The following is an 18571-nucleotide window of genomic DNA, read 5'->3' as shown; positions in this document are numbered from 1 at the left end:
AATAGTATTTATTGAGCGTGTACTATGTGCAGAGCACTGTACTAAGCACTTGGAATGTACAAATCGGCAACAGATAGAGACAGTCCCTGCCCTTTGATGGGCTTACTGTCTCATCGGGGGAGAAAGACAGACAAGAACAATAACAATACATAGAATCAAAAAAGAATAAGGCACGATCCCCGTCCTCAAGGAATTTACAGTCCAGTGGGGGAAACGGATGCTTAAATACATTATAGACAAGGAGAATAAAAGAGATGGTAAAATAAAGACATGCTAATAATAATAATTATGGTATTTGTTAAGCGCTTACTATGTGCAGAGCACTGTTCTAAGCACTAGGGTAGATACAGGGTCATCAGGTTGTCCCATGTGGGGCTCACGTTTTTTTTTAATCCCCATTTTTTTTCCAGATGAGGTAACTGAGGCCCAGAGAAGTTAAGTGACTTGCCCAAGGTCACACAGCAGACAAGTGGTGGAGTCGGGATTAGAACCCACGACCTCTGACTTCCAAGCCCTTGTTCTTTCCACTAAGCCACGCTGCTTCTCATGCTATAGGAGTTAAGTACTCTTTTTCCCCAGCTTTCTTCCCTGTGCAGACTGGGTCCTAATAATAATAATGATTATGGTATTTGTTAAGCGCTTACTATGTCCCAGACACTGTATTAAGCGCTGAGGTGGATACAAGCAAATTGGGTTGGACACAGTCCCTGTCCCATGTGGGGCTCAGAGTCTCAATCCTCTCATTTTCCAGAGGAGGTAACTGAGGCCCAGAGAAGCAAAGGGACTCGCCCAGGGTTACACAGCAGACAAGCGGCGGAGCCGAGATTAGAACCCATGACCTTCGGATGTCCGGGCCCGGTCTGTAGCCACTACTCCATGCCGCTTCTCTAGTGCATGACTGCATCATCTTCTATCTAGACTGTAACCTTGTCCTTTGACTGTAAGCTCATTATGGGCTGGGAATGTGTCTACTAACTCTTATATTGATATATTTTACTCGTCCAAATGTTTGGTACAGTGCTCTGCACTCAATAAGAGCTCAATAAGTATGATTGATTGATTGATCTACGTAGACATACTGTTTTTTCAAAGAAGTGACTTCTCCCAGTGCCTTGACCTCATCTTTCCTGTCACCAGTCTTTACCTCACACCTTCCCTTCTACCTGGAATTCCCTCCTTCCGCTCATCCAGCAGACCTTCAAAGCCCTCCTAAAAAGCCTATCTCCTCCAGGAAGACTTCCCTGATTGATCCAGCACCACTATAACCCATATCCTCCCCAACTTCCAATTCAGCATTCCGTGATACTTAAGCACTTGGGTAATCTCACACACCTCCTCAGCATTTATTACTTTCCCTATGGGTAATTTATTTTAGTGTCTGTTTCCCCTCTAACTTGTGAACAGAGAAGCGGCGTGACTCAGCGGAAAGAGCCTGGGCTTGGGAGTCAGAGATCATTGGTTCGAATCCCAGCTCTGCCACTTGGCAGCTGTGGGACTGTGGGCAAGTCACTTCACTTCTCTGGGCCTCCGTTCCCTCCTCTGGAAAATGGGGATTAAGACTGTAAGCCTCACGTGGGCCAACCTCATTACCCTGTAACTACCCCAGCGCTTAGAACAGTGCTCTGCACATAGTAAGCGCTTAACAAACACCAACATTATTTTTATTATTATTAAACTCCTAGACAATTAGGTTGGACACAGACCCTGTCCCACAGGGAGCTGGCTATCTAGCGGGAAGGAGACTTAATCCCTAATTACAGATGAGGTAACTAAGGCACAGAGAAATTCAATGACTTACCCAAGGTCACAGAGCTGACAAGGGGTGAAGTCAGGATTCGAACCCAGGTGCTCAGACTCCAAAGCTCCTACTCTTTTCAGTAGGCCACGCTGCTTGATTGGTTGACAAGCACTGTACTAAGCGTTCGGGAAAGTACGGTACAAAAGAGTCTGTAGACACGATCCCTGCCCACGAGTAACATAGTCTAAGGGGGGAGAGGGATGTGACTGTGGGCAAGTCACTTAACTTCTCTGTGCCTCAGTGACCTCATCTGTAAAATGAGGATGAAGACTGTGAGCTTCACGTGGGACAACCTCATTACCCCGTATCTACTCCAGGGCTTAGAACAGTGCTCTGCACATAGTAAGTGCTTAAATACAGATATTATTATTAAAATAAATTCCAGATAGAGGAAATGGCAGAGAGTAAGAATATATATGTATTCTTCTGTGGGACTGGCTGAGGGGTAAGGAGGGGGGAGTATCAAGTTAATTCGGTCATTCATTTAATCATATCTACTGAGCCCTTACTGTGCGCAGAGCACTGTGGTTAGCGGTTTGGGGGTTCGGATCTGAGTGCCTCGGTGAAGCCCAGGTGAGACCAGGTAGGAGAAAAGTGGGCTTAGTTGCCGAAGATCTCAGATGACCTCAGGGAACCTGATCATCTTGTATCCCCCCAGTGCTTAGAACACGTAGTAAATGCTTAACCAGTACAGTAATTATCATCTCTATATTTATCAATAATAATAATAAAATTAGGTCCCTTAAAGGAGATGTGATTTTAGGAGAGCTTTGAAGGTGGAAACAGTGGGGGTGGGTCGAATCTAAACGGGGAAGGAGTTTCAATCAATCGATCAACAGTCACTGGTATTTACTGAGCACTTACCAGATACGGGAGAGTACGATGCAAGAGAATTTTACAATCAGCAGACTTGGTCCCTGGCTTAAAGTCTAGAGGGAGCTTACGGTCCAGGCTAGGGGCAAGCCGTGGGCCAAACTTTGGCAGCAGGATAGAGGTTTATAGAATAAGTTGACATTTGAGGAGCGAAGTGTGGCCGTTAGATTAGACAGTAAGCCCGTAAAACGGCAGGGACTGTCTCTATCTGTTGCCAACTTGTTCATTCCAAGCACTTAGTACAGTGCTCTGCACATAGTAAGCGCTCAATAAATACTACTGAATGAATGAAAGGTCGTAGCGGGAATTCGGTGACGTAAGGTAGGAGGGGCAGAGTTGATTGGGGGCCTCGAAGCCGATGATAAGGAGTTTCTGTTTCGATATGGAGGTGGACAGGCAATCCCTGGAGGTTTTGGAGGAAACGATGGGCCTTTTTTTAGAAAAAACAAGCTGGGCAGCAAAGCGAAGTAGGAACTAAGAGAGACAGGAGGCTTAGAGGTGGGTGTGGAGGCTGTTAACAGTAGTCAAGGTGGGCTAGGAAGAGTGGCGGTGATTTGGATGGAGAGAAAAAGGGGGTTTTAGCAATATCCCGAAGGTAGAAATGATAGGATGTGGTGACAAGCTGAATCTGTAGGCAGGATGAGAGAGACGAGTGCAGGATAAGGCTGGGGTTAGGGGTTTCTGAGACAGGGAGGATGGTGGTGTGGTCTACAGGGATGGAAAAGTCAGGGAATTGTTAGGGCTCAGGTGGAAAGATTCAAAGAGAGAATACTGGACTGGATGAACTATTGGTCTGACTCTGTAGTGACACTGTGTATTTATTTCAAAATGTCTAGTGGTTTTCTAGAGAAGCAGTGTGGCTCAGTGGGAATGAGTCTGAGCTTGGGAGTCCGAGGTCATGGGTTCGAATACTGGCTCTGCCACTTGGCAGCTGTGTGACTGTGGGCAAGTCACTTCACTTCTCTGGGCCTCAGTGACCTCATCTGGAAAATGGAGATTAACTGTGGGCCTCACGTGGGACAACCTGATTACCCTGTATCTACCCCAGGCCTTAGAACAGTACTCTACACATAGTAAGCGCTCAACAAATACCAACATTATTATTATTATTATTTTCTCAACCTGTTGGGGAATCTTAAAAAAAAATCTAAAAAAAGTTCTAATAGCTACAATTTTTTTTATTGAGAAACCCATTACATTTTACCAGGCAATTTCATTTAGAACCCATCAAAAATATACTGAACTTAATGGTAGAATTATTTTTTTTTTAATTCCAGCACTTCCAGGAAATGAAATATGAAGTTGAAACCATTTATGAGGATTTGCGGCAATATGCTTAAAGAAGCTCTGAGTATTTAGTGGAGTGAAACTTAGTTTAACGATCCCCATTAACAGGTATTTTTTGTTCCAGGTATATGTGCAAAGAAAAAGATTGAAAAAACATTGTTGACACGTAGCCCTTTTCAATGAAGGAAAGACGAGGCCATGCTGGGGAAGCAGAATGACCTAGTGGATCGAGCACGGCCCTGGGAGTCGGAAGGAGCTGGGTTCTAATTCTGTCTTGGCCACTCACCTGCTGTATGACCTTAGGCAAATCACTCAACTTCTCTGAGCCTCAGTAAACTCATCTGTAATTTGGGGATTGAGAGTGTGAGCCCCACGGGAGACATGGACTGTGTCCAACCTGATTAGCTTAGATCTACCCTGGTGCTTAATACAGTGCCAGGAACATAGTAAACAATTAACAAATGCCATTAAAAAAGAAAAAGAAAAGTGAACCCACGCTGCTCCTCACCACCGGTGTTCCATTTGAGTGATGGAGCTCTCCTGACCTCCAATTCACCTTGACTAGGAAGACTATTTCTCCACTTTTTACTGAAGATGTTAATTCACTTTAACAAATCTTTTACAAAAAAATTTTCAGTAACCAAAAAGAATGTTAAATAAGGACAGAAATAGTGTGCCCGTTCAAACTTGCTGATGAAAAAGGAAAGGATTCTAAGAATGCTAGCAAGAATACGAGGTATCCTGACCCACACAGTTAAGTTGCCATCGAAGCCAACTACCCTAAAACAAAGATTATCCCGCCCTAAGAAATTGTAGAGAAGCAGCGTGGCTTAGTGGAAAGGGCCCGGGCTTGGGAGTCAGAGGTCTTGGGTTCTAATCCCAGCTCTGCCACTTATTAGCTGGGTGACTTGGGGCAAGTCACTTAACTTCTCTGTGCCTCAGTGACCTCATCTGTAAAACGGAGGTGAAGACTGTGAGCCCCACTTGGGACAACCTGAACAGTGCTTAGAACAGTGCTTGGCACATAGTAAGCGCTTAACAAATACCATAATAATAATAATTCTCGGGTTTAGAATCCCAGCTCCTTCAACAAACCTCTGAGCCGCATCATTCCTTAAGCCAATTCTAGCCATTATGAACGTATTACTTCCTCCTTGGCACTTATGGTGAGAAGCATTGGAAATCAGTGTGGATCAGCGGAAAGAGCCCGGGCTTGGGAGTCAGAGGTAATGGATTCAAATCCTGGATCTGCCACTTGGCAGCTGTGTGACGGTGGGCAAGTCACTTCACTTCTCTGTGCCTCAGTTCCCTCATCTGTAAAATGGGGATGAAGACTGTGAGCCTCACGTGGGACAACCTGATGACCCTGTATCTCCCCCAGCACTTAGAACAGTGCTCAGCACATAATAAGCACTTAACAAATACCAACATTATTATTATTATATTCAATTATTTCTTATATACAATTTTTTTGGTTTGCCACTCTCGCTGGAAAGTAAACTCTCTGAGGTCAGAGAACGTGTCCCTTCTTTATTCTGTACTTCCCCAGTGGCTCTTCCAGTGCACAGCACCAAATAGACACTTCAAAATTATTACTACTAGAAAAGGGGATGTTTAAGGTATTCACCACTCCTGTTAGGTTAATGAAACATTATTTCATAGCGGTGATATACAAGACTGAACTTGCAAAAGTAATGCCTACCCTGTCAGTAAGCTAAAGTCGACGGCTTTCAAAGCTGTGCCCGTTTTACATAACCCTGATTTTTCTAGCATTGTTTAAGTGGGCAACGGGCTCAATTAATGCCATCAAATTTCCAGAATTTTTCACTGCTTGTTCTCTTCAAAGCCGAAGGACAGTTTCTTTAGATGATCGGAATTCTATTTCCATCCTGAAACCACGTCATTGGTGGAGGACCACAAAAATAGAGTTTGCAAATGAGGAGAAGAAGAAATACTCTTTCTAAATTTCCTGGCTTCATTTCCCCGTATCCCACCTAAGCGGAAAACTCTCAGAACCTAAACTACCCCTTTTGAGCTCCCTTAATGAGCCTGGATGACCTACTGTTGATGTTGAAACCAGTTCTTCTGAACTGTTCTTCCAGCTATATCGTGATATTATGAAGACCAGTGATGCTCGTGTATCCAAAAACAAACAAAAAAATGGTGCCTTATACTGGGTAAAATATTATGAACTGCTTTACTCACAGTAAAAAAAATAAAATAACTGAAGACACCCAGAACAGCTACATGCGTTGGCTGGTAGAACGTAGTGTCTGCCCCATTCTTTCTCTAAACCATCTTTCAAAAAGTCATAAGAAAAGACACTGCGCTTTACCAGCCAACGCGTGTAGCTGCTCCGGGTGTTTCTAGTTATTTTTAAAAAGTCTTTAATTGAAGAATGTCGGCGGTCGTTGGTATACTAACCTACCATCTCAAATGCTACTTTTCTAAAGTATTCGAATGAATTTCATTATCATCTTAAAAGTTCAGTATTAGAAGAATGCTTCTGAGGCACCTCTCTATCAACAGGAAAGGTTTAGATTCTGCAGTCTAACTCTTCATACATCTTCTCCAGACGTGAGTTTTTCACTTCTCCTACGTCTTTTAAATGTTAAGGACATTAATTGTGTCATTCACCCAGTATGTTCACTTTACATAAATCCTCCAAAATGCTCTTCAAGAAGGCCTCTGCAGGAAGCCTAATCTAAATTTCAAGGAACTCGTTGGTGGAGAATTTAGGAGATTCAAAGATAAAATTCAGCTTAAGAAGAGTAGTGAAGTTTATGACATTTCACTATACCACAGCTCTTTAAAATCCTATCAGATCCCAACACTATTAGAATTGCACTTTAATTCAAGACATGTTTTTCCTAGGGATAAAACGAATGAGCTTTATCAGAACCAAAGTGAATAAAAGTCAAGAAACTTGCCTACTTGAAGTACCTCATTTCTAATAAAGCAACTTTTTTTATAATGAAATTGCAAATCATAAATTATTTCTATCATGATAAAAAAATTAAATATGAAATTTTGGAAGAAACCTAAAATCACGGTATATAATCATATAGTAAAATCTATAATAGTCTTAGCTCCTTTAGATATCTTCTTTTTTCCATGATATTTTTTCATTATGCTTAAAATACTAAGTATCACTCTAACAGTACTTTTTAAAATGCTTTCAATCATTGCCTAATTAAATTCATCTGCAAAAAGCAAGTGAACAAAATAAAAGAATTGATCATTTAAAAAAAATTGAACATACACATTTACTCCTACAGTGCAAAGTATAATTGAATCATTCAATTAAAAAATATGTTGGAATTGTAGAGTACTTGGATATTCTCAGAGGACTAACACATTTTATTTTCAAAACTTTTTATCCAGCCAAGATCAACAAATACCTTACTTTTATTTTTCTTCCTGTGATCCTATAGGGTGTGGGTAGCTGGTACATAATTTATTGAGGGATGGTAAATTTTTCCAACTTGTTTTCATGATTAACTTATTTACATTTTATGTGAAGTGTAAAGAGCAGTTTTTAAGCAATTTCTTCTTCTTCGACCATTACTCAAATGAGGATTCTATTTTTCCATTTCACTGACTTTGGAAGGTTTAACATCAGAGATTAAAAAAAAAATTGTGTTAGTTGAAAGTGTCTTACAAAACTCTCCCACAAATATTACCTCTGATACTCTTAACTTTTTCAAACATATTAATCCTTAGAATAACAACTCAGGAAATTCATCACCTTAGTGAAGCATCATGACAGTCAGTCAGTGATTGAAGTTAAGCATGGTGGTTTGGTCAAAGGAGTTAGGGAAAAATTTCAAGATGAACTGCAAAGGTCAAAGAAGCTAGAAAGAAAATATTAAAATCGTTTTTTTTTTTTCATTTACATTGCATGTTCCAGGCTTTCTGCCTCCGGTGTTTTTCTATCACTATAACGTAATGTACTAATAAATTTACGGGAAAAAAACCCCACAATTATGATCCATTTTACCATGACTAGGAATATTTTGATTCTGCTATTTCAGGGTAGAAATCTCAATTCCCCTACATAGGGAATGTAGGTCATTTCAAGCCTAAGGTTATGAGAAATTTGACCTTGCTTCTTGTAATAAATGAAAAATAGCTCTGTTAAAATGCTGTCAAGCAACCTTACCTTGACTGGTTTTGTTTATTGGACATGTGATATTTGTATGCACCATTTACTGTTTTACAGCAATCTCTGAATGGACCATAAAACTGATGCAACAAGAAAGCCATCTTAACTCAGTCTTGTGAGGTGTTCAGAAAGCATAGACTCACCATATTCCAGCCTGGGTAGAGGTAGTCTGTCCCAATAAATTCAAAGTAGTGTGCGAAGCCTTCTTTCAGCCACACATCTTCCCACCAAACTGGAGTCACAAGGTCGCCAAACCACTATAAGGGAAATTTAATTATATCACATCAAAAATGCTACAGAAAAAAAGATTAACTAAATTGAGTTTAATTAAATTGTGACATTAGGGGAATATTTATTTCAAGAGCTACACGGACCTTTATTAGCGTGAATGCCATTGATATTCGATCAAGCCGCACTGCTCAGGAAAAACTCTCCAAGTTATTTCTGTAGCTTGGAGCGACAGAAATAGCTGTAGCTTAATGCGACCAAGCCTTTTTGTGTCAATCAGAAATTATTGACCAAGGTTAGACAACCAGAAAATGAGGTTGAATTAACACCCTGATCTCTATCTGAAATCAAAGTGATCGGTAGAACTCTGAAGCAGCTTCTAAAAACCCTCCAAGATATGCTGTGACCTCAACTTTAAGACTTTGCGTCTTTGCCATTCGTTTTATAAAAAAAAAAATGCATAAAGAGGTTGTAACAAAGGGGCCAGCGTGGAAAATGGAATGGGTTCTGTCCAAATTTAGTTCCCTGCCATGGTCAGAAATGGGTCCCAGGGCCTTACCAAACACCAAACATCAGAAAATGATCCAAACCTTACTCGGAGTAGATTCCATTAATAAAATGCACTTTCACAGTCTGAATAGAAGCCTAAAAGCAATTGTTCATAATAGGCTTTGGCAAAATCGTCAAATTTCCAAATAATTTTGCATCTGATGGGGCCCTGGTAGCTATCAGGGCAGGGAGGTGAAGTCCGTGATTTCTGGATTACCAAATCTTAGGAGGACTGATAGACCACCCATCCTACTTCCCCTCATCATCAGCTCTGTCAGGGGCACTAGAGAACACTCAAACCTGCTTCAGTTAAGGGGAACATCAGGGAATTTTATTAAGGTCACGTTGCTAGATATGTTCCCTCCCCACAAGTTACCAGTCTAGAGGGGGAGACGGACATTTGTGATTTTTTACACCATTTTTGCAAACCCACATTCATTTGCACTCATTTCGAGGTATTTCAGCTCAAAGCACAAATGATCCATGCTAATTGAATTGTTTTCAAGGTGCGGGTTCAGACTACGTTGCCATGTATGAAAAGGTTTCTCCTCCCTGTAGATTACAATTAGCAATCAATCAGTGGTGTTTATTCATTCAATCGTATTTATTGAGAGCTTACTCTGTGCAGAGCATGGTTCTGTGTGGATAGTCAAATGTGCATTGGGGAATACTACTAAAGGATTTCATTTGAGGTAATAAAATGGATGAAACTAAATTGGAAATAAATTATATCGTATTTACTACGGGATTTAACTAATTTTCCATTTTTAGCATAACAAATTTCCCTGTCACTTGCAAATAAAGGTCTCTGCCAGATTAGACTGTAAACCCATCAATGGGCAGGGATTGTCTCTATCTGTTGCCGAATTGTACATTCTAAGCGCTTAGTACAGTGACCTGCACATAGTAAGCACTCAATAAATACGAATGAATGAATGAATGAATGAATGAATGAATGAATGAATGAATGAGAAGCAGCGTGGCCCAGTGGAAAGAGCCCGGGCTTGGGAGTCAGAGGTCATGAGTTTTAATTCTGGCTCTGTCACTTGTCAGTTGTGTGACTGTGGGCAAGTCACTTAACTTCTCTGTGCCTCAGTTACCTCATCTGTAAAATGGGGATTGACTGTGAGCCTCACGTGGGACAACCTGATTACCCTGTATCTACCCCAGCACTTAGAACAGTGCTTTGCACATAGTAAGCACTTAACAAATACCAACATTATTATTATTATTATTATGGAGAAGCAGCGTGGCTCAGTGGAAAGAGCACGGGCTTTGGAGTCAGGGCTCATGAGTTCGAATCCCAGCTCTGCCACTTGTCGGCTGTGTGACTGTGGGCAAGTCACTTAACTTCTCTGGGCCTCAGTTACCTCATCTGTAAAATGGGGATTAAGACTGTGAGCCCCACGTGGGACAACCTGATTCCCCTATGTCTACCCCAGCGCTTAGAACAGTGCTCGGCACATAGTAAGCGCTTAACAAATACCAACATTATTATTATTATTATTATTATTATTATTATTATGAATGAGTATGAAAAAGACTCCCCATCGAAGTTCGGGGACACTAAAAATAACAAAACGATTTTGACAAACAAAAATTCTGACACACATACAAAGCCCAGCCTGGATCTGGAAGCAAAGTAATAAATCATTTTTTGGACTAGTGTGTACACATTAGTGAATGCAAAATAAGCTTACATAGACTGGTCCTTCATATCCTAAGATGCCCTACTATTGGCAAGATTGTAGACATGGGTAGTTTTGTGTGTGGGTGTGTTTGCTACTTTCGAGGCCTGTTTCATTTTTTAATTTTCCTCTTGATATCCTGATCATCCCAGTACTTAAGATGCACCGTGCCTCTCAAGATGGCCATAAACTAGAAGGTTCCATCTGCTGTTGGAGTTCCACAGTCTCACAGCTAGACCACATTGCCCGAGATGCTTCGTTATGCTTTCAACGCTTTATTTTCCTCTGATCTCTCATCTGCATCCTTCTTCTGACTTGGAACGCCCCCTCTCTTCACATTCGACCAATTTCCCCACCTGAAAAGCCTTATTGAAGGCACACCTCCTCCAAGAAGCCTTCCCTGGCTTAATTTTCATTTCCTCTTTTCCTACGTCCTTCTGTATCGCTCTCGTAATTGGATTATTCCCCCTTTATTCACTCCCCCCAGGATCCACAGCACTCGCGCCCGGTCGCCAGTAATTCAAACAACTGGTCAACTGACATATTTGAATGGATGGAATTCATAGATTTCCAAACTCATCCGATATTTTCAGGGATTTTATAGAGCCTACATGTATCTAGTACTTGGTTTCATACCTGATGGCATATCTCATGAACGATGACCATCGTGACGTCCAGTAAATAAGAAATAGAAGAAACACTGGGGTCTAGTAGTATCCTCTGCTCCACAAAAACACTTAGTCCCCAGTTCTCCATAGCAGCATATGGGTGTTTAGGCACAGCTAACAGATCTAGAAACAGAAGAAAAATGTGTTTGGGAATGTTTGACACAGGTACAGGAGGCTACAGTCAATAGAGGAAAAATTCAAGCATCCAATGGAGTCATATTTTTCTCATCAATACTTCAAAAAGAGAGTCGTAGATGTCCTCTGAAAGAAAAAAGACTGATTTACTTCAGGGAATATTGCATATTGTCTTCTATCTTTTTCATTCATTCACTCAATAGTATTTATTGAGTGCTTACTATGTGCAGAGCACTGTACTAAGTGCTTGGAATGTACAATTCAGCAACAGATAGAGACAATCCCTGCCCAGTGACGGGCTCACAGTCTAAACGGGGGAGACAGCAAAGCAAAACAGGACAAAACAGGACAACATCATCAAGATAAATAGAATCAAAGAGATATACACCTCATTAACAATAAATAATATATATAAATGAGCACAGTGCTGAGGGGAGGGGAAGGGGGGAAGAGCAGAGGGTGAGGGGGAGGGAAGGAGAGGGGAAGTAGTCTGGCAAAATTGGGATTAGAACCCATGACCTTTGGACTCCCAGGCCGTGCTTTAACCCCTACACCATGTTGCTTTTTACCTCAGTGACTTAAATGAGCCAATTTTCTATTTTGCTCTTCATATTTTATTTTACTCATATACTGTTACCCACCTAGTCGTGTGAGAGTAATATCCAAAAGTATCAATCTGACATCCATCGGATCAAGCAGTTATATATGAATGAGGAAGTATGAAAAAATATAAACTTACTAACTCATCCAAATTTTAAAAGGAGGTAGAAAAGTAACATCCTGAGCAGAGATCCATATGGTTTTCTCAGTACAAGTTCAATCTGTTTCTTGCTTGATATGTTTAGAGAACTGCTTAAGAAAACAATTCTTCCAAGAAAATTCAGAGCCCAGGGCTTTCATCTTCAAGAGGGGGTAGTTGGTGGAAGGCAGGAGAAAGAAACTGGGCAAGGGGAAGCGGGGGAGAAATTTCTACTTTCTGAACATTGTCAGACATTTAAGCATCAAAACTCATGTTAAACAACAGTGGGAATATCTCTCTGGTGGTTCTCACAGAGAGCGGGCCCAGCAGCACCAAGATAAAATTAGATCTACAAAGTGGTCACCACGTTGTATGCTAACTGAAGACTTCTACTCCGAACTTCACTTGACATTCGGGTAAAGTTAAAGAGATAAGATGAGCAAAAGATAAATTTTGCACTCAGCCACTACATTTTAAAATTGGATTGGGTTTTAGAATAAATAAGCCAAGAATCAGACAATTGAGGTGATGAAAAATACAACTTTTATTTGTATTCAGAGTATAATGCTTCTTTTCCTTTCTCTACATTTTAAGGAAGAAGAGAGATAAGCCATAGTTTTATCTGGATCAAGACTATATATTTGGCTTGGAATTTATTTTTTGCTGGAGTTTGGGAGCAGCCAAAAAGGAAAAGAAAATGCTGGAGCCCATCAGGAAACAAACAAAAGATAAAATGAAATACAGAATTTGGCCATTTTCTACATTTACAGTACCCTCACACCTTCTTTTGGGCGGAAGCCTGATTGCTGCGTATTTAGTAAGGACATAGGAGAGTTGGTAAAGATATCAAAGGCTCTCTAGATGCCTCGATTAGACAAGGAAGCTTCCCCATGAGAATCAATAGAAAAAGGTTAGAATGCATTAGCGTAGAAAGGTAGGCACTAGAAAAGGACGTATTTCATGTTTACAGTATCCTAAACAGAGTGCAACAAATGAACAAGAAATTGCTGACCCTTGTTCCTCACAACTCCAAGTCCCTCACACAAAAAGCAAAAACATCCCTCAGTGGGGCTCAGTGGAAAGAGGCCAGACTGGGGAGTCAGAGGTCATGGGTTAGAATTCTGGCTCAGCCACTTGGCAGCTGTGTGTCTGTGGGCAAGTCACTTTACTTCTCTGTGCCTCAGCTACCTCATCTGGAAAATGGGGATTAACTGTGAGCCTCACGCAGGACAACCTGATTACCCTGTACCTACCCTAGTGCTTAGAACAGTGCTCTGCACATAGTAAGTGCTTAACAAATACCAACATTATTATCATGTTGCCATTTTCCCATCTCTCTCCTCCCATTCTTCTCCAAATTTCTTGATTAGGCTAAATTCATTCATTCAATAGTATTTATTAAGCGCTTACTATGTGCAGAGCACTGTACTAAGCACTTGGAATGGACAATTCGGCACCAGATAGAGACAATCCCTGCCCACTGACAGGCTTACAGTCTAATTGGGGGAGACAGATGGACAAAAACAATAGCAATAAATAGAATCAAGTGCAACTCTTGCCTCTATTTCTTCTCCACCAACTCTCTTTTTAACTCCTTGCCATCTGGATTTTGCCCCGTTTACAAAATTGAAATAGGCCTAGATCTGTTTGTCATAATCCACCGAATCCACTACCTTTAACAATGTTGGCTGCTCTCTTCTACTAGCAACTCTCTCGAGCCATGGTTTCACTCTGGCTGGAACCAATAATCACTAATCCAAAGCCAAACCAAACCAGTAATCAATAATCCTTCTAATTCTATGTTTTCTTCTGGCCATGCCCAGGAAAGGAAAATTCCTAGGAAAAGTGTGATTTCCTTTGTTCTAAGGAATGGGGTCATTTATTTTTCTCTTTTCCCATCTTTAACTATCTCCAACTGGCACCGCCGCTATCAAACCTCTTCTGATTGGCAACAGTCTGGGCAGTGGAAGCGGGTGCCTTAAAGTAATAATAATTATGGTATTTGTTAAGTGCTTACTATGTGCCAAGCACTCTTCTAGGCGCTGAGGTAGATGCAAGGGAATCAGGTTGTCCAAAGTGGAGCTCACAGTCTTATTCCCCATTTTAATGATGAGATAACTGAGGCACAGAGAAGTGAAGTGACTTGCCCAAGGTTGCACCAAGTGGCAGAGCCGGGATTAGAACCAAAATTAAACCAGCCATGTCTTAGTAAATCAATCAGTAGCATTCACTGAACACTTATTAGAGAAGCAGCGTGGGTCAGTGGAAAGAGCCTGGGCTTGGGAGTCAGAGGTCATGGGTTCGAATCCCCGCTCGGCCACTTGGCAGCTGTGTGACTGTGGGCAAGTCACTTCCCTTCTCTGGGCCTCAGTTACCTCATCTGGAAAATGGGGGTGAAGACTGTGAACCTCACGTGGGACAACCTGATTACCCTGGATCTCCCCCAGTGTTTTATTCTGCGTAGAGCACCATGCTAAATGTTCTGAAAAGCTCAATGGCGTTAACAGACAGAATCCCTGCCTACGAGCTCATGATCTTCTACATTGCTAGACAACTCTTTAGACTTGTTCTGGGGTCCATTTCTGGCAGAGCTGCTGGTTTTCCTGAGCAAAATTATTAAAGTTCAACCCCTCATAGCCACAAAGAACCTAAGCAATTAATGTCTTTCCTTTCTGATGGAAAAGCAGTGAATTCAAGTACAGTGGGGTGGCTGGCTCTTGATACTGCTAAGAACAGGACTAGTAAGGCAAGGTCCGGTTTTGGGAAAAATGAAGGCTTTGTAAGAGAGAGCCACTTCACAGAGCAACAGCACGACACTTCTCCAGATCAGAGAGGTGAATAATTATTCATCGTCCTGCGCCATTAGGAGCCAGGTGAACTAAAAACTGGAGGCAGGAGAAATGGTTTCTGAGGGAATGCTAGCAGAATTTCTGTCATAGAACGAGTCTCATTTGCTGTTTTTGCAAAGGATCAGCCGACCCCCAGATCAACCTCATAATTATCAGGTGGTAGATTATAGAATTCCAGACCTCACGGTTCACCGTCATCTTCACCAGAATTGATTAATGACCTATTCTGGATTGTACCAGGAGCCTGGGGAACATATAAAGGATATAGGACAAGATCCCTGCCCTTGTTAATTTTACAACCTAATGGAACATCAACGTAGCATAAGTTAATAGGTCTTTCAGCAGCGTAGTTCACCTTAATCCTGAACGGTAACAACATTCATCTAAACTAAGGTTAAGCATGTTTTCGAAAAGGGGTGTCCTTGCGTCTCTTCAGTCCTTACACTCAGTTATTCCTGTTCTGTTTACTTTCTGAAGTGAAATCACGATGACTGATGAAGGATATTTTTGAACACTATGTATTTGACATTGCTCTCTCAGGTCCAATATTTCACAAATCACCCAGATATGCTGGCCTTCCTGCAGAATTCGACATCTGCATGAATTCTCTTAAAATATGGAATGATAAGGAAATGCTACAAGACTTCACTGGCACGGCTCTAATCAACATCATCAAGAAAAAGGAAGAAACCTTCCCACATCCCTGCCTGGTCAACCCAACTCCATCCATAGAGCTTATACGTTTCATTTCCATCCTTAGCATTTACATACATAATGGACGTTTCATTCGTGCAGTCAATTATTTATCAACTATTTGCTCCTCACACATTTATTATATCTTTGTTCTGGATCCTATTCTCCCCATCTGTAAATGATTTTTGCTTCCGTCAACCCCCTTTAGAATATAAACTTATAGATTGTGAGTTCCAGGGGAGGGACAGGCCCTGTGTCTGAATCCCAGCTGTTTCCTCTTCCCCAGGATTTATTTTAGTGCTCTGCACACTGTTAAAGCTTAATGAATCCTATCACTATTAGTTGAGGGTAGTGGTCATGTGTCTCTCCCCGACTGTACTCTACCAGATGCTTAATATGGTGATTCCCCACTCAATAAATCCCAATGATGATGTTGAAGAAGTAACAGGAAGTTATGTATCCAAACTACCAAGGTATCTCACGGCTTTCCATCACTAGAAACATTCCAGCCAGCATCCTCTAGAAAGATTAACAGCTAAACTGACCAGCACTGTGGCTCCAGAACAAAGAGCAGCTGAGCAGATGGGGGTCTTTGCAGGTAGAGACAAGCAGCAGAGAAAAAAATCTATATTCTTATTCCATAGACCTTCCAGAAGCATTTCAACTTCACCATCACTAGGTCTAGACTCTTGAAATCACTAAATAAAATGTGGCTGCCCTAAGACTTTTCCCCAAATGCTTAGCTTCACGGTGATTGAAAAACAGTGTGGCCTAGTGGAAAAAACACAGGCCCAGGAGGTAGGAAACCCCGGGGTCTAATCCCACCTATACCACTTACGTGCTGGGTGAAGTTGGGCAAGTTATTTAATATATCAGAGACTCGATTTCCTCATCTCTAAAATGGGGGTTACCTTCCTATTCTCATCCCCCCTTTGGAGCTTGGGGAACATAAAAAAGAGATATTAGACAAGATCCCTGCTTGTGTTAATTTTACAACCTAATGGAATGTCAATATAGCCTAAGTTAATGGGTCTTATTAATAAGCTAATAAGTTAATAGGAGACACAGGGAAAGTGTCTCATCTGATTATATTCTATGTCTATCGTGTGTTTGGCTTATTCATTCATTCATTCAATAGTATTTATTGAGCGCTTACTATGTGCAGAGCACTGTACTAAGCGCTTGGGATGAACAAGTCGGCAACAGATAGAGACAGTCCCTGCCGTTTGACGGGCTTACAGTCTAATCGGGGGAGACGGACAGACGAGAACAATGGCACTAAACAGCGTCAAGAGGAAGAACATCTCGTAAAAACAATGGCAACTAAATAGAATCAAGGCAATGTACAATTCATTAACAAAATAAATAGGGTAACGAAAATATATACAGTTGAGCGGACGAGTACAGTGCTGTGGGGATGGGAAGGGAGAGGTGGAGGAGCAGAGGGAAAAGGGGAAAATGAGGCTTTAGCTGCGGAGAGGTAAAGGGGGGAAGGCAGAGGGAGTAGAGGGGGAAGAGGAGCTCAGTCTGGGAACGCCTCTTGGAGGAGGTGATTTTTAAGTAAGGTTTTGAAGAGGGAAAGAGAATCAGTTTGGCGGAGGTGAGGAGGGAGGGCGTTCCAGGACCGCGGGAGGACGTGACCCAGGGGTCGACGGCGGGATAGGCGAGACCGAGGGACGGTGAGGAGGTGGGCGGCAGAGGAGCGGAGCGTGCGGGGTGGGCGGTAGAAAGAGAGAAGGGAGGAGAGGTAGGAAGGGGCAAGGTGATGGAGAGCCTTGAAGCCTAGAGTGAGGAGTTTTTGTTTGGAGCGGAGGTCGATAGGCAACCACTGGAGTTGTTTAAGAAGGGGAGTGACATGCCCAGATCGTTTCTGCAGGAAGATGAGCCGGGCAGCGGAGTGAAGAATAGACCGGAGCGGGGCGAGAGAAGAGGAAGGGAGGTCAGAGAGAAGGCTGACACAGTAGTCTAGCCGGGATATAACAAGAGCCCGTAATAGTAAGGTAGCCGTTTGGGTGGAGAGGAAAGGGCGGATCTTGGCGATATTGTAGAGGTGAAACCGGCAGGTCTTGGTAACGGATAGGATGTGTGGGGTGAACGAGAGGGACGAGTCAAGGATGACACCGAGATTGTGGGCCTGCGGGACGGGAAGGATGGTCGTGCCATCCACGGTGATAAAGAACTCTGGGAGCGGACCGGGTTTGGGAGGGAAGATGAGGAGCTCAGTCTTGCTCATGTTGAGTTTTAGGTGGCGGGCCGACATCCAGGTGGAGACGTCCCGGAGGCAGGAGGAGATGCGAGCCTGAAGGGAGGGGGAGAGGACAGGGGCGGAGATGTAGATCTGCGTGTCATCTGCGTAGAGATGGTAGTCAAAGCCGTGAGAGCGGATGAGTTCACCGAGGGAGTGAGTGTAAATGGAGAACAGAAGAGGGCCAAGAACTGACCCTTGAGGAACTCCAACAGTTAAAGGATGGGAGGGGGAGGAGGCTCCAGCGTAGGAGACCGAGAATGATCGGCCAGAGAGGTAAGAGGAGAACCAGGAGAGGACAGAGTCCGTGAAGCCAAGGTGAGATAAGGTATGGAGGAGGAGGGGATGGTCGACAGTGTCAAAGGCAGCAGAGAGGTCAAGGAGGATCAGAATGGAGTAGGAGCCATTGGATTTGGCAAGAAGGAGGTCATGGGTGACCTTAGAGAGAGCAGTCTCGGTAGAGTGGAGGGGACGGAAGCCAGATTGGAGGGGGTCTAGGAGAGAATGGGAGTTAAGGAATTCTAGGCATCGATTGTAGACGACTCGTTCTAGGATTTTGGAAAGGAAGGGTAGTAGGGAGATAGGACGATAACTGGAGGGGGAAGTGGGGTCAAGAGTGGGTTTTTTTAGGATGGGGGAGACGTGGGCATGTTT

General features: G+C 42.5%; 1 protein-coding gene across 1 annotated transcript in view; it reads right to left on the bottom strand.

Moving 5' to 3' along the window:
- Positions 1-18571, bottom strand: part of TRHDE (thyrotropin releasing hormone degrading enzyme) — a 418324-nt gene that overhangs the window by 201700 nt on the left and 198053 nt on the right. Inside the window, exons 8-9 of the mRNA XM_029079309.2 lie at positions 11225-11379; positions 8267-8380 (exon numbers count right to left, since the gene is read on the bottom strand). Coding sequence (XP_028935142.2) covers positions 8267-8380; positions 11225-11379 — 269 coding nt within the window. The remainder of the gene's footprint in view (positions 1-8266; positions 8381-11224; positions 11380-18571) is intronic.

This window comes from Ornithorhynchus anatinus, chromosome 14, assembly GCF_004115215.2.
Source record: "Ornithorhynchus anatinus isolate Pmale09 chromosome 14, mOrnAna1.pri.v4, whole genome shotgun sequence".
In the NCBI taxonomy this organism is placed as follows: Eukaryota; Metazoa; Chordata; class Mammalia; order Monotremata; family Ornithorhynchidae; genus Ornithorhynchus; species Ornithorhynchus anatinus.
This window is presented reverse-complemented; position numbering and strand designations above follow the sequence as displayed.